The sequence below is a fragment of the Castor canadensis genome, chromosome 11 (genome assembly GCF_047511655.1).
Source record: "Castor canadensis chromosome 11, mCasCan1.hap1v2, whole genome shotgun sequence".
Taxonomy (NCBI): Eukaryota; Metazoa; Chordata; class Mammalia; order Rodentia; family Castoridae; genus Castor; species Castor canadensis.
The window spans coordinates 2,223,082-2,237,068 of record NC_133396.1 but is presented as its reverse complement, the minus strand read 5'-3'; the positions used below and the strand labels follow the sequence as shown (position 1 = coordinate 2,237,068).

General features: G+C 43.4%; 1 protein-coding gene across 2 annotated transcripts in view; it reads left to right on the top strand.

Annotated features, from left to right (window-relative positions):
- Positions 1 to 13,987, top strand: part of Rptor (regulatory associated protein of MTOR complex 1) — a 351,661-nt gene that overhangs the window by 84,241 nt on the left and 253,433 nt on the right. For both annotated transcript variants that reach the window (XM_074044925.1, XM_020168971.2), the window contains exon 3: positions 3,086 to 3,168. In XM_074044925.1, the coding sequence (XP_073901026.1) occupies positions 3,086 to 3,168 (83 nt within the window). The remainder of the gene's footprint in view (positions 1 to 3,085; positions 3,169 to 13,987) is intronic.

Genomic DNA, 13,987 nt, shown 5'->3' with positions numbered 1-13,987 from the left:
ACTGCCCAGGAGAAGGAATATGAGACACAGATTTTGTGTGCATTTGCATATTAGAAATACCTCTTTTTTTATGCCCTCGAAGTTGAATATTAGATTGAGATTATTTTCATGGGGAATTTGAAGGCATTGATGTGTGTGTGTGATTTTCGGTGTTGTTGGGAAACCCGAGCATTCCCAGTTCTAATCTGATCCCCAGTGTGTAAGCTGATTTTTCTCTAAGGATTTGTCTTGATCTCCAGTTTTTAGCAGTATTATTATGATGTGTCTGGATGTGGATTTCCTGGGGTTTATCCTGTTTGTGGTTCACCGAGCTTCTTGAATTTGTAAATTTTTGTCTTTTGACAAATTTGGGAAGTCTTCAACCACTGTGTCTCTCATTCTGGGACTCCAGAGACAGGATGACAGAATGTCATTCCCTTTGTCATTGCCCACAGGTCCCTGCAGGCTCTTTTCCTGAGAACCATTCACTTCTGCAGAGAAATATTCTGCATTCTTCTGCCAGGTTTGGACTTGGGTGGCCAAGAAGACCAGCTGATTACTAAGTGCGACAAGCAGTATTTGTGAGGGATACTTTGGGGAAGTTGGACAAAAATATGTTAGATACATGGAAGACCAGGAGACTAAAAATAACACAGGAAAACTCCAGAAAGAGAACTACAAAAAGATGTTGTTTTGGTGCACTCATCAGCTCAGCACTGAATGTGTCCATTATCCATTGTATGACACAGAATACTCATTTAATACAGATGTGATGTAGCTATGTCGGAAGAAGAGGGGAAGGGAACAGGACTGAAAGTGCAAGAAAGCTCCTACCCACTGTGGAAGGGCCTTTTGCCAAGTCTAGCATGGAAAGTCAGGAAAGAGTGACCAAGTTGAAGGTGGTCACTTCTGAGGATGGGACGAGGAATGGGTGCTTTTTGTTATAAAGCCTTGTCACATTCCCTGACCTGTTTTTGTGGTACTGGGGATGGAACGCAGGGCCTCACACTTGGCAGGCAAGTGTTCTACCACTTGAGCCATACCCCTAGTCCTCTCTGACTTCTTAAGCTAAGCAGATGTGCTTTACTGAGTTTTAAAAAGCCCATGGGAAGCCTGGACTGAGGTGAGAATTTGGATATATGAGGGGGAATAGTTAGGCACTTAGCTCTAGAGTCTGTATGGCCCCAAGGGGTCCCCAAGACCCATTCTGGGACCCGTGAGGCCGGAACTGTTTTTGTAAAATGTTAGGAAGTCATTTGCCTGTTCTCCCATGTTGGTGTTTGTGCCAGTGGTGGGAAAGCCACGTAAGTGATACTGCTGCCATCTTACCCTGGATCAAGGCAGCAGCTCCAAACTGTTCAGCTGCTTCTTCTCTGCCAGTCATTTGCAGTTTAAAAAAGAAAAAAAAATCCAGTCTTTAAAAGACTGCCCTCTGGGCTGGCTGAGTGGCTCAAGTGGTAGGGTGTCCGCCTAGCAAATATGAGACTGAATTCAAACCCCAGTACTGGAAGAAAAAAAAAAAAGATTGCCCTCAGTAAAACAGAAATGTGTATCAGTTTTAGTAAATTTCCACAACTGAAAGCACTTTTTTGTAACATTTTGTGTGTTGAAATGAGGGTTTCATGGAGAAGCGCTTTTGCAGTAGGTGTGGTGGAGCTGGACTGGTTCCCAGTTCATGGCACACTGTCTTCACTGAAGGCACAGCACAGACCAGAGCATTTGGCAGACATTTTCTGGAAAATGAATGAACTGAACCTGTCACCTTAAAGAAAACCAACTGACAGTATTTGTTGCCAGTGATCAAACCTGAGATTTCAAATAAAAAGTTAGAATTTGGAAACCTGTACCTGCCACTGTGCACTGGTAGCTTCTTGGTACTGAAAGACTTTTCTGATGAAATCATGGTGATGATGTTAATGAGGATCTTTTTATTTTTTTTAAATAATAGAGAATGATACGCAGAAGGTCTGCATAGCTCAGCGAACTAGTATTTTCCAGATAGCCAGTGCCTGATGATACAAAGTTATCTGTGGGTGAAAGACCTCCTCAGGGCCACAAGAACAGTCCAAGTTATCCACACAATCTTAGACACTACATAGCAAGTAATTTTAAGGCTGCTGCTTGTGGAGCGTTGGTGTAGTATGAGAGAAAAGATCCATGTCTTGGTAAATCACTGTTTAAACTGCTCCTCTGTTTAATAGTGATAAACATATGTGCAAGGTGAATACAGAGCCAGGTAGGAGAGTCTAGTGCCCTCTGTTAAATCACATATGAAAGAAATTTGCAAAAATGTACAATGCTACTCTTCTCACTAAAGTTTTCAAGAGAACCAGTTATTTTTCATAATTAATTTTCATGTTGCATTGTATAGCTTTATTGTCTCTAAATGAAGGAATAAGGAAGTGTTAAAATTTTTCTCATCTTACTTTCTCATTTAGTAAATACCAATAGACACAACCACATAAGATTGCTTTCTGGGGTCCTCACCCATTTTTAAAGAATGGATAAGGGTCCAGAGACCAGACAAGTTTGAGAACTGCAGGCTCAGAGTTTCTGGTACTAGAAGCCACTCCAGAAATAAGTAACTAACTGTGACATATATATACGTTTGTAAAGCTGAGTTTTTTCTGGGAGAACTTAGAGTGTAATGAGATTTAATACAATGCATGGCCCCTTCTTCCTTTTCTTTCTTTTTCCTGCCCCTGCATGTAGGAAAGTTGTAGTCTGCAGGTGAGGATTCACTATTCTTCCCTGTGCACAATCTGTCCTGATATAGAAGCACAGGCAAGCTTTTTCTAGCAAAGCCTGAACAGGAGCACACAAGGTTAGGACAGGAAGAATACAAGAAAATGGCTGGGACCAGAATACCAGTACACCCAAGAAGAAAAACAATCATTGTGCTGGCAGTTTTTGTGAGCACAGTAGCCTGTTTGGGTACATTAGCAATTCCATGCATCTGGTTAAATGCAGGTAAACCTGTGGCCATGTCATGTTATCTTGTCAGAGGTGACTTTGAAGTGAGTGGGGGCGGAAGCTCCTTGAGGAGAGCTGTTGGCAGCATGGGAAGTGCATGTATAAAGTCTTCCTCCTTTTCACTGTTCCACAGATCCTCTGTCAATGGGCCCTCAGAAAGCTCTGGAGACCATCGGTGCAAACTTACAGAAGCAGTACGAGAACTGGCAGCCGAGGGTAAGCCGGCGTTGTTTGGTCTCCCCTCTCTTTGTAACGGGGAGACCTCAATTCCTCTGTCTCAAAGCTTCTTTGAAGCCAAGCGAGACTCCCCAGAGACCCTCAATCATGTGATCTGAGAAGCACATGCTCCTCTTCTTGCATGCCTGCGTGTCACCTGACTTTTGGCGTGCGTGCATCATTTTTAACGACAGCTCATGCATTACTGTGAGTCATGTATCCAGTGGTCTACTTCTTTTGTGTAATTTTCTCCAAAAAACTTCTAGGAAAAAAAAAGGTATTTTTCGTATTGCTCTTGAACTGTGGTTTTTATTCTGCACAGGAAATGTATTTTCAATGACTTCTGCAACTTCAACTAGGTAGAGTTATCTTCCCTGTCTTCAGTTTTCAGACAGGGAGAGCAAAGCACTCAGTGTTCAAAGGATGACACCTATTATGCATCTAGCCTTTGGTTCTGAAGGTAAGATTCTTCTGAAGGTAGCTAGGGAGCCAGTTACCAATTAGTGCTCTCTTACTTTTTTAAAGGAAAGCTACATAGAATGTAACTGTGTCAAATTGCCTTTAAGATCTTAGTTGTTTATGAACCACCCAAAGGCCTGTTTCATTTATCCTTTCTCATTAACTGGTTTGAAGAGGTAACAAATGTAATAGAAAATGAGAAATTTAGGGTGTTTATGGAAGTCCTTTTATGGCTTTGTGTGAGGCCTGATTCTGGAATTACCCACCAGAGTGTTAGGAAGTAGGTAGGTTAGCTAGGTGACCTTACTTCTGTACCTCCTGTGGGCTTGACTTTCCGCCTTTAGCTATAAGTCTAATAGAAACGAATGATTTACAAAACCCGCTTAACAGTACCTCCTTAGGATTTTTGATTTGTGGATCCACATGATCTGGAATTCAGGGATTTCTTATACATTATTTATATTCTTTGAGTAAGAGGATATTCAAAAATAAATTTGTTCCTCCCTTTAACAATGCCCTTAAGTAATTTCTGCCGTAGCTTATGGTAGTAAGGTGAATAATTGTGAGGAAACATCTCTGTGTCTTTGTGCTTTGCATTTCTAACTTGTCAAGTAAATAATAATGGTCTTTGTTCTTTAGCAGTCAGGTTCTCGGTGGTTATTTTGACATAGGACTAAAGACTTTGCTTTTCCTCTCTCGAATCTGTTACTTCTTGATGGTTTATATAAAAATTCAGTAGCCTTTTTCTGGAGAGTGTGATGTGTCTGGGGGGGGTTGGATGAAGACTGGACAGATGTTTTGATGGTGTGTTCCTTTAAAGAAAGCTGAGATGCATGGTGTTTCAGCAGAAAAACAGCATGTTTGAGGACTTTGTAGGTATCCAGCATCTCAGCAAGGCGAGGCAGCACTTAAAGGAGAGTGGGGCAGAGTGGCACTGGTGGACTGACCAGAACTATACACACTCTAAGGAGTGCCTTTCTGATCCAGCGACTTCCTCCCCCTTCTGGGTTGACTGTGCTTTTGCTTGTTCCTTTAGAATGTAACCAGCTATGTTCAGATCTTCCAATTGCGTGTATAGAATGTAGCCAGATAGGTTCAGACCTTGTAACTCTTACTCCCAGAGTGGTCTCTGCTGCTTTAAGTGCTTTCTTTCTTTTAAAAAGAGAGGTGCTCTTAACAGGGCACAGCTCCGGAATGTGCATGTCCAGGGTCTAGGGACGTCAGTGTCTGTTCCATTTTCTGTGATGTGCTTCTTCTAACTGCTGAGTTGATTTACTGCTGACTTTAGTGTCATTTAACTTGGTAGGTGTCAGCCAGTCCTTGCCTGGGTGCACACGACACACTTCTTTGCTCACATGACTTCACATGGTTTGCAGGAGAGAATAAGAGGACTGGCTTTGAGAGCGGTGCTTTTCAGTGGGTATAGACCTTATACTGTCTTACAGAGTTTGCACAAAACACGAGGCAATTACCAAGCTCAGATGTGTGGTGCAAGGTGCCTGGTCCCCAGCTGTAAATCAGGGTCCTTAGAAACATTGCAAAACTAAACACACGCCACTTTATTGTATTCTGCAAGGCTCTTGAGTTTCTGTAGTGATAAAGAGGTTGATGTGCCATCTGCAACAAAACAATGGCTGTTAAATTGCCTGGACCTTCGATGTAAAGACCCCCAGATCTCCACTAAATTATTGGGTCAAAACAAAATAAACAACAACACCCCCCATTTGGTTTTCTCTTTCTCTGTGTGCTTTATTGTAAGACTCACCAAAGTTGGATAATTTGAGGTGAGATCATTTTCATCTGTGTTTGCTGAAATGAGTACCTGGCTCCATGTTGCCTTGAGTGGGAACAGAGAGGGGTGCCTGTTAACCTTCATAGCAGCTCCCATCCAGGAGGTGAGGAAGCCGACGGCTGGCATCCTACCAGTGCCAAGTGGTGCTTTGCAGACTGCTGACTTCCTTGCTGAGTCCAAATGCTTATTCTCCTCCTGACTTTTCTAACTGTGACAATTCAAGATTAGATATTTTGATAAAGGTGACTTTTGAAGGAATTTAGTGAAACCACAATGATTGTATTTACTTCTGAAGGCTGACAGGCTCTATATCTGGCCTGTATTTCCTTGCCTGGGCAATTGAGCCCTTTTCTAAATAATTTATCAGTTTGCAACTAGTGAAATATTTCTTCTGGTAAAATTTGTGTTTTGCTGGAGATTGAAGGAAAATCACCAACTGTTTCTTCAGCTGAAAATTCTGCAGGAAAATTTCCTTTGTTTCATCATGAGCTTCAAGCAGTTTTATTGGAGCTGGAGCAGGAGTTTACAATGCACGGGACACATGTATGAAGGGTTTATCCTTTTAGGAGCTTGTTCAGCATATAGGGTGAGGGCTGGCAATTCAGCACAAATGTGAGGCAGGGGCTGGACCTGAGAAAAAGATGAATGAGCCCCTCCCTCTAGGTCTTCTTTCCCTCACACCAGGAGCAGAAGGCTGCCTTTGCTCGGCAGAGTCCCAGTTCTTCTGGTGGCTTAAGAAGTTCATTTGGGAATTGTTATCATTTACTTTAAAAGATGAAGGGATTGTTGGAACTTGCACTGTTGGCAGATCCCTGACCAAATCTTTTGTCCATGCATGTGTCCATCACAGGGACAGGACAGGCCCTTGGTTGTGAAGGCACTCTGCTGTAGGAGCCCCTTATGCTGTTCAACTGTGAGTGGTGAAGGTAGTAGGTCATGGGCAGTAGTGTGGGGTCTCCAGGGAGCTGAATGGTCAATAGGCAATTTTGAGATGCCTGGCGGTTCTTAGGAATCACAGTGATGTTTTGTGATTACATTGAACAGATGTTAAATCTCAGCTCCTCTTCAGTTCATTCTTCTTAAGTCTGTCACAGTTGATTTGTGGTCAAGGAGTGAAAGCTGGTTTTCCTATTAGAGAGAGCTTCCTGCCAAGCCATGGATTTAGGGTGAGGAGCCCCTCTCCCGCATAACAAAGCTCACAGTCAGGTCTATGGGCTGAATAAAAGCCATTGTTATGTTTAGTTTCAGTGACACTCGCTGCTTCCTTGGTAGTGATGACAGCTGTTCGCACTGCTTGGAGTGACCTGAAGCTGAGGAGGCCAGGGACAAATACTTGCATTTCTATTTGGATGTTTACAGATTTGACCCTTGGGTTATAGGTATAGCTGTTGCTTTCAGTACCTAATCTTTATATATAACTCCGTGTTTCCTGGGGAGTTGTAGTGAGGAGTGCTGCAATCCAGGCTTCCTCACCTCTTCTCTGAAGTGAGCAGGTTTTTGGGCCTGCCCATGCTGTAGAGAGAATCAATTAGCCAAGCATGACAGACTGCCAAGTGAGAGATGAGAGCCAGGGTTAGGGAAGGGCCACACTGAGTTCAGTGCTGGCTAGGTTCCGGGGAGCTCTGTCAGCGGGCTCGTGGATACTGCCAGCCTACTAGCCTCTTTTCCTGGGGCTGACCATTGTTCCCATGACCCAAGGGCCCAACCCTGCCCCATGTTCTGGATTGAATTGATACAGGATGCAGTAAGTAGTCTCGGCCTTTACTTAGGATCTTCTAGTTAGCTGTGGATAATCCAGAAAGAAGCTCAGGTGCTTTAGGACCTGGGAGTCGCTCCAGAGATCCGTGTGGAAGAGACTGATGTGGACTGTCAATCTGTAGTGACTCCAGCTTGGGGCAGTGACACTTTGACATTAGTCCCAAACTGACAGTGCAGTTAAGCTGGTGAGCGTGGTCCTGTAATTACATTGGCACCATCCCCTTGGTGTTCTGCCCTGATACCATTATTGTGTCACTCTCCCCTGCCAGCCTGCCCTTCTCTTCTTCACAAGCCTGGTTTGCCTTCTCTGAGGGTCCTAAGGTAGGGCTTCATCCACCTGTTTGTGGTTTGTGACAAACTGCAAATGAGGACTCCTAGCCATAGGCAGAATTGTAGACGGATGCCTCACAGTTGGCGTAATGCAGGACTGGGTGTGAAACACTTTGCATCTTGTCCTCATTAAATTTGTATGATGATGTAGACAGTGCAGCCTGACTGTCTTGGGGTTAACTGCTGTGTTTTGATGGTTTCTCTTAGCTGTTTCCTGTCCAGATGCTAAGAATTGTACCCATGACAAACATTTTGTTTATATTTTTGTTCTGGCCTTAATCATGCTCCATCCTTCATCTTTCCTCTCTTTTTTATCCCTTCTTGCCTGACAGCTTTTCCAGGTACCGTGTTCAGGGAGAATTTTGATTTATGCTCTTCAGCCAAAAGGATTCTTAGTCAGCCCTGCCCACACACTTCCTGTCTTGCCCTGTCCCCAAAGGCTATGGTGTTGGAAACAGCCTCCTGGAAGAGGAACTTAGATCATGAGAACCAGTTTATATGAAACTACACAAACCACACCTGCCATTGCATTCTGTAAGAGAAAATACAGGTTTGTATTTGCCACCCCTTGGAGCACTGTGGCGACACGACCATGTTAAAAACATCAACCATATTTTAAAAGAAGAAAGGAAGGAATTATTTCTTAATCACCTCACGAGTACTCAGCCTGTTGTATAACTAGAATGCTTTGGGAGTTCAGGTCCTTGGCGTTGGCCTGGGAAGGGGTATCTGTTTGCCCTCCATGTGTCATCTGAGCCCATGAGGACCTCTGCCCACACTGTTTTGGGCAGTCACTGCTCAGTAGGATGTGGTAGATGGATTTTGCCCCCTCTCCTACCCACACTGGAGCCACTTTCGTTTTGTGATACCCTTGAGGAATTGCATCTTGCCCTTGGCAGATATGTTATGTACCTCTGCCTGACAGTGGAGCTCCCGGGACCCTTACACTGGCATGGGTAGGTGAGTATTAACTCTTTCTCTATGGGAAGAACATGGACATGTTGACTTTTGGCTTTGCCACCTCCTAAGAATGTACCTTTGACAGAGCACCACTTGACCTTTTAAGATTTAGTGCAGATGGGAGTATAGCAACTAAGGCATTTGTACCTGGAGGAGTGGGAGTGGCCCACTGGGTCCTCACTTCCAGCTCTCCAGCCTGGGGAGGTGTCCACAGCTCCTCTAGAACTTTCTGCAGCCTCCTTTCTTCCTTCTTCTCCAGCATTGTCTTCTTGCTTGGGTAGCACCCTTCTGCCTCTCCTCTTGTAATTGACCTACTTGAGACTATACTTTTAGAACTAAAATAAGGCTTCATCCTGGCCTTAACAAGCCTTTCAAGAGCATTATCTCACTACTTCGTTTACCTTCTAACAAGGGAGTTGTCTCTGTGTATGACACATTGCAGATGAGGACCCCATGTTTTTTGAGTGCTGAAACCAAAACAGCCCAGTTGTCTGTCGTCCATGCATTTCACATGCTAGGTAGGCTTCTGGAGGAGCCATGATCCAGAGCAGTGGGTAAATGGCCCTGAAGGACAGCAGGTGCCGGGGTGAGGGCTGGAGGTGCTGACACAGTCAGAAAGCAGAAGGTAGAAACATTAGGGACTGGAAGGCTAAGTTTGAGGGCACCAAAGGAAGTCCCCATATGCTCACTGCACACCACTGTGAGGAGCTGTAAAATTATACAGCCACATGAGAAGTGCTGATGGGGGATGTAATCAATAATGGGTCGGAAGGGATGGTCACATAAAAGTTTCTGTGGTGCCTGATTTCATTTTATTTCATAGGGTCCCATATATGCTGTGGTGATGTTCATGCATTTGGGTGTTCACCATGGCTTCTGGATAGCGTCCTTGGAAACATCAGCTATTTATATGTTGGTGGCACATAGTTGGGAATTTAAAAACTAAATAAAGTTTATACGACATAAAATGACCACCTGAAGGTGCACAATTCAGTAGCTTTTCATGAAGAAATATGCAGCCACTACCGTGGCCTAATTCTGGCTACATCACTTTGCCTAGTGTTGTTAAGACTCATCCATGTTAGTGCATATGTCAGTGATTCAGTTCTTTTTTTATAACCGAACAATATTCCAGTAATGGATAGTGGACATTTTGATTTTATGCATTCATCTGTTGGCGCGTGTTTTGGTGTGTTTCTACCTTTTGGCTATTATAAATAATACAGATAAGAACATTTGTGTACAGGTTTTTGTGTAGGCAAGTGTTTTTGGCTGTCTTGGGGATATAACTGGAGTGGAACTGCTGGTCATGTGGGAACTTGGTGTTTGCTTGATTAAGACTCTTTCACTGTCTTCCACAGGGGCTGCACCAGTTTCCATTCCTACTGTGACGGTTTTAAGGTTTCAGATTCTTCACATCCTTGCCAACACTTGCTGTTTTCTTTGTTTTAAAACATTATTGTGGTGGCCACTTGTAGATCTTCTTTGGAGAGATGTCATTCAATTCCTTTGATAATTTTTAGGTGGATTATTTTTATTAATGAGTTGTAAGTGTTCATAAGCTAAGACACAGAACAAAGTGCACATGCAGTATAGAGAGCTTCTCTTTCCCAACCAAGAAAGATTGTTTGGCCAGCTTTTCTTCCTCCCTTCCTCTTTCCTTTCTTTTCTTTCCTTTTTTCCCCTAAGTCCCTCATGTAACTGGCCCATTGTGGGTCAGTTCTACAGGAGAGAGGGTCCCACCTGTCATCAGCTGTAACTGGAAGACTGAGTGATAGGATTTAAGCTGCATCATGAGGATTGCAACGGACTTGGATAAAGGCACTTTCTCCTTTAAAGGGCTGGTGGATGGCAGCTTTTTTTGGGGGAGGGGCAGCCTCAGGTTTGATAGGCAGGCACTCTTACTTCCTTTTTGTGATGAGTTTTTTTGAGATAGGATCTCCCGAACTATTTGCCTGGGGCTGGCTTGGAGCCTGTGGCTGCTTGGAACCATGATCCTCCTGATCTCTGGCGCCTGGCTATGGATGGCAGCTTCTTTAGTTCTCATATCTAGTTGCCCTAAAATATAAAATATGTCCTAAACTAAATCCATCTTTTTGTAGGATTTTTAGTTATAAAGTTTGTTTTATAAACAAAAATCTTAGCCTTATTCCAATAAAATCCAAGGAGATAACGAAGGAGAAATGACTTAAGATTTAAAGAGATCAGTAAAGCTGTAAAAGAGTTACAGAACTTTGCAAATAAATTGGAAAACTTGTATGAGATGCATGACTTTCTAGGAAATGTATAAGTGATGCTAATTGACCTCAGAAAAGAGAACATGAAGAAAATTCTGGAAAACCAATATAGGCCATGTGGAAAACAGAGCGAAAGTGCTTCCACATGGTAAACACAGGGTTACCATGTGACCCAGCAGTTCCTCTGCCCAAGCACCGCACCCAAGAGAAGCAAAAAAATGAATCATTCTCTTTCCATAAGATTTCAGACTTTTCTAGAGCACAGAATTCTAAATTTTATTTCTGTGATGACAGAGTATCCAAAATATGTTAAGTTTGAAAAGCAAAGTACAGGGGCAGAGTGTGGTGGTGCAAGCCTGTAATCCTAGTTACTTAGAGGAAAAATCAGGAGGATTACCTGAGGCTGGCCCTGGGCAAAATGTGCTTTCTGAAGCATTATCTGAAAAATAACTAAAGCAAAAAAGGGCCAGGAGTATAGCTCAAGTGGTACAGTGCCTGCTTAGGAAGCAGGAGGCCCTGGGGTCAAATCCCAGTGCTATCACAAACAAACAAACAAACAAACAGGCAAACAGCAGAGTGCAAAGAAAAAAGTGTTTTCAACAGTCTTAATATATGGAAGTGATAGAAGTCAGCCTCCTGCTTGTCACATTAATATGAGTAGGTGGTACAGCATGTCTGTGTGTGGATGTGTGGATGTGTGGATGGATGGAGGGATGGAGGGATGGAGGGATGGAGGGATGTGTGGATGGATGGAGGGATGTGTGGATGGATGGAGGGATGTGTGGATGTGTGGATGTGTGGATGGATGTGTGGATGGATGGAGGGATGGATGGAGGGATGGAGGGATGTGTGGATGGAGGGATGGAGGGATGTGTGGATGGATGGATGGAGGGATGGATGGATGGAGGGATGGAGGGATGGATGGATGGATGGAGGGATGGATGGATGGATGGAGGGAGGGATGGATGGATGGAGGGATGTATGGATGGATGTGTGGATGTGTGGATGGATGGAGGGATGGAGGGATGGTACATTGAAAGATAGATAGATGGTGGAAGCATGGATGAGTGGGTAGATAGGGAGATGCCCTCAATGGGCGTGCAATGGGAGACTTGAACCTATGACTTCTTTAGCACTTTTGAGTTTCTGCTTGCCTCATAGTGGCTTGTTGTGTTGCTTAATTCTAGTATTGAAAGAGGTTTATTGGATTAAAGTCCAATTCATATCTTTGTGCTGGCTTTGGAACCTAACCCTGTGGTGCGAACCCTTCTTGGGATGGGTCTGGTGAGGGAGGAGTCCTACAAATGCAGCAATGCACAGGGGAAGATGCAGAATAGGACTTTTGTGTTTTACACTAAGCCCTTCTTGCTATGCCTTGCATTTAAAATTCGTGATAATGTTTTGCTTGAACAGTAGGCAAGTGATGTGAAATGTGTATCCTCCCCATGGCATGTTAGAGAAGAAAGAGGACTGTAATGCAGAAGGAACTGCCTGCAACTCTTGCCTTTGGTTGTGTGGTGATGTTTATATGCACTGTATTCTGCCATGTTTATCATCTCTCTTGTCTCTGTGCCCTGTATGACATGATTAGCTGGGATGCTTTGGGTTGAGTCCTACCTTCCACACATCTCGGGGTCATGGGGCAGTAGTTCATGTGGACTCATTTCAGAACATCTGGTTCCGTGGTGTGTGGGACCTGTAAGGACTCATGGGAGCCCAGGAGCCCTGCACAGAGGCTGGTGCCCTTTGCTTTGTTCACCAGCTCAAGATTAAAAAGCAGTCAGCTTATCAGGGAATTTTAACTCAAGTTCTCTCAGTGTTTTTATCCTTCTGAAGATTAGAAGTCCCTTTCTTTTTCACTGCTCTGTGGTTGTTTGTTTTAATTTGCATATGCTTTTACTCATTAAGCTGGTAGGAATTCTTTACCTTTCAAATTAAAGGAAGAAGAGGAAGAGGTTGACTAGGGACCCTTGTGTGACTTGAACAGGACTCTCTTGGACTCTGGAGAAGGAGTTTGGACAGGTGGACTTTGAGTTGCACTGAGGGCAGAAGCACACTCCAGAAAAGAGCTTTGCAAAGTGAGCCTTTGATAAGTAGAGTCACAGTGTGGATGTCGGCCTGTTGAGGGAGAGGGGTCCAGCTTTTGACGATATCACCACCTGGTGTCTTTTTATGCCATTATTTCCTATCATGGGCTGCCAGGTCCTAGGTTTGGTAGCCAAAGTTACCAGCTGACTTGCCTTACATTCCAGAAGCCCTCAGTGAATGATGAAGCAACGTGGAGATGACACACCCGCTAGCTTGTAGTATACTGGGGGACCTGAGACTGCTTCTGTCATGCAGCCACTCCAGCTGCATCAGACCTGTCTAGAGACACAGACAGAACGTAGATGGCGGCGGTGGGGGGGGGCCCTGACTCACTGGAGCATTTACTGCTGGGACTTGGGTATTTTAATTGGAGTATTTAGTCCATTTACATTTAATATAATTATTGATCTATCTGGGTTTAAATATGCTATCCTATTTTAATTTTTATCTCACCTGTTCTTTAGTAACTTTTCTTTTGTATTAACCAGGTTTTAAAAAATTACTGTTTTCCCCTCTATTAGCCATGTGCTGAGTACTCTATAACCCTCACCAGTTACTATATGCACTTAGTATATGTTAGAATTTCTGCAGCCTTCCATAAGGTGCAAGAACCTGAAAACATTTTGCTCTCCTGCCGTTTTGCATTTGAGCTTGTGTGATGTCACTGTTGTACCTATACATATAATGAAATACATATACATTAATACATATACATATACATATAATACAGTGGGTGTTTATTCAGATCATCACTTACTTACCTGTTTTAATGTTCTCTTTTCCTTCCTGCATTCTTCTCTTTTGTATGGGGTCATGTTCCTTCAACCTGAAAGAGTGCTTTATACTCTTTTTTAGCATGAGACTGCAAGCACCAAATTTATGTAGTCTCTGAAAATGTTACTTTACCTCTATTTAATTTTTGAAAGATGTTTTTGCTGTGTGTAGATTAGTAGCATTCCTTTTTTTCAGTTTAAAGGTGTTTTTGTCTTCCTGGTAAAACTTTGGCTATGGTTCTATAAGTGCACTTTGCTCTGAGGTACACCCCAGCTCTGGCCGTGAGTCTTAGTGTTAGTCCCTTGAAGTTTCTGTGCCTCCCCCACTCCTGATTTGAAAGTTTTTTCCTTTGGTTTTCATTATTTTACCAAGAAGTTCTTAGTTGTGGTTCAATCCCCATTCACCCTTTTTTTGGTGCCTC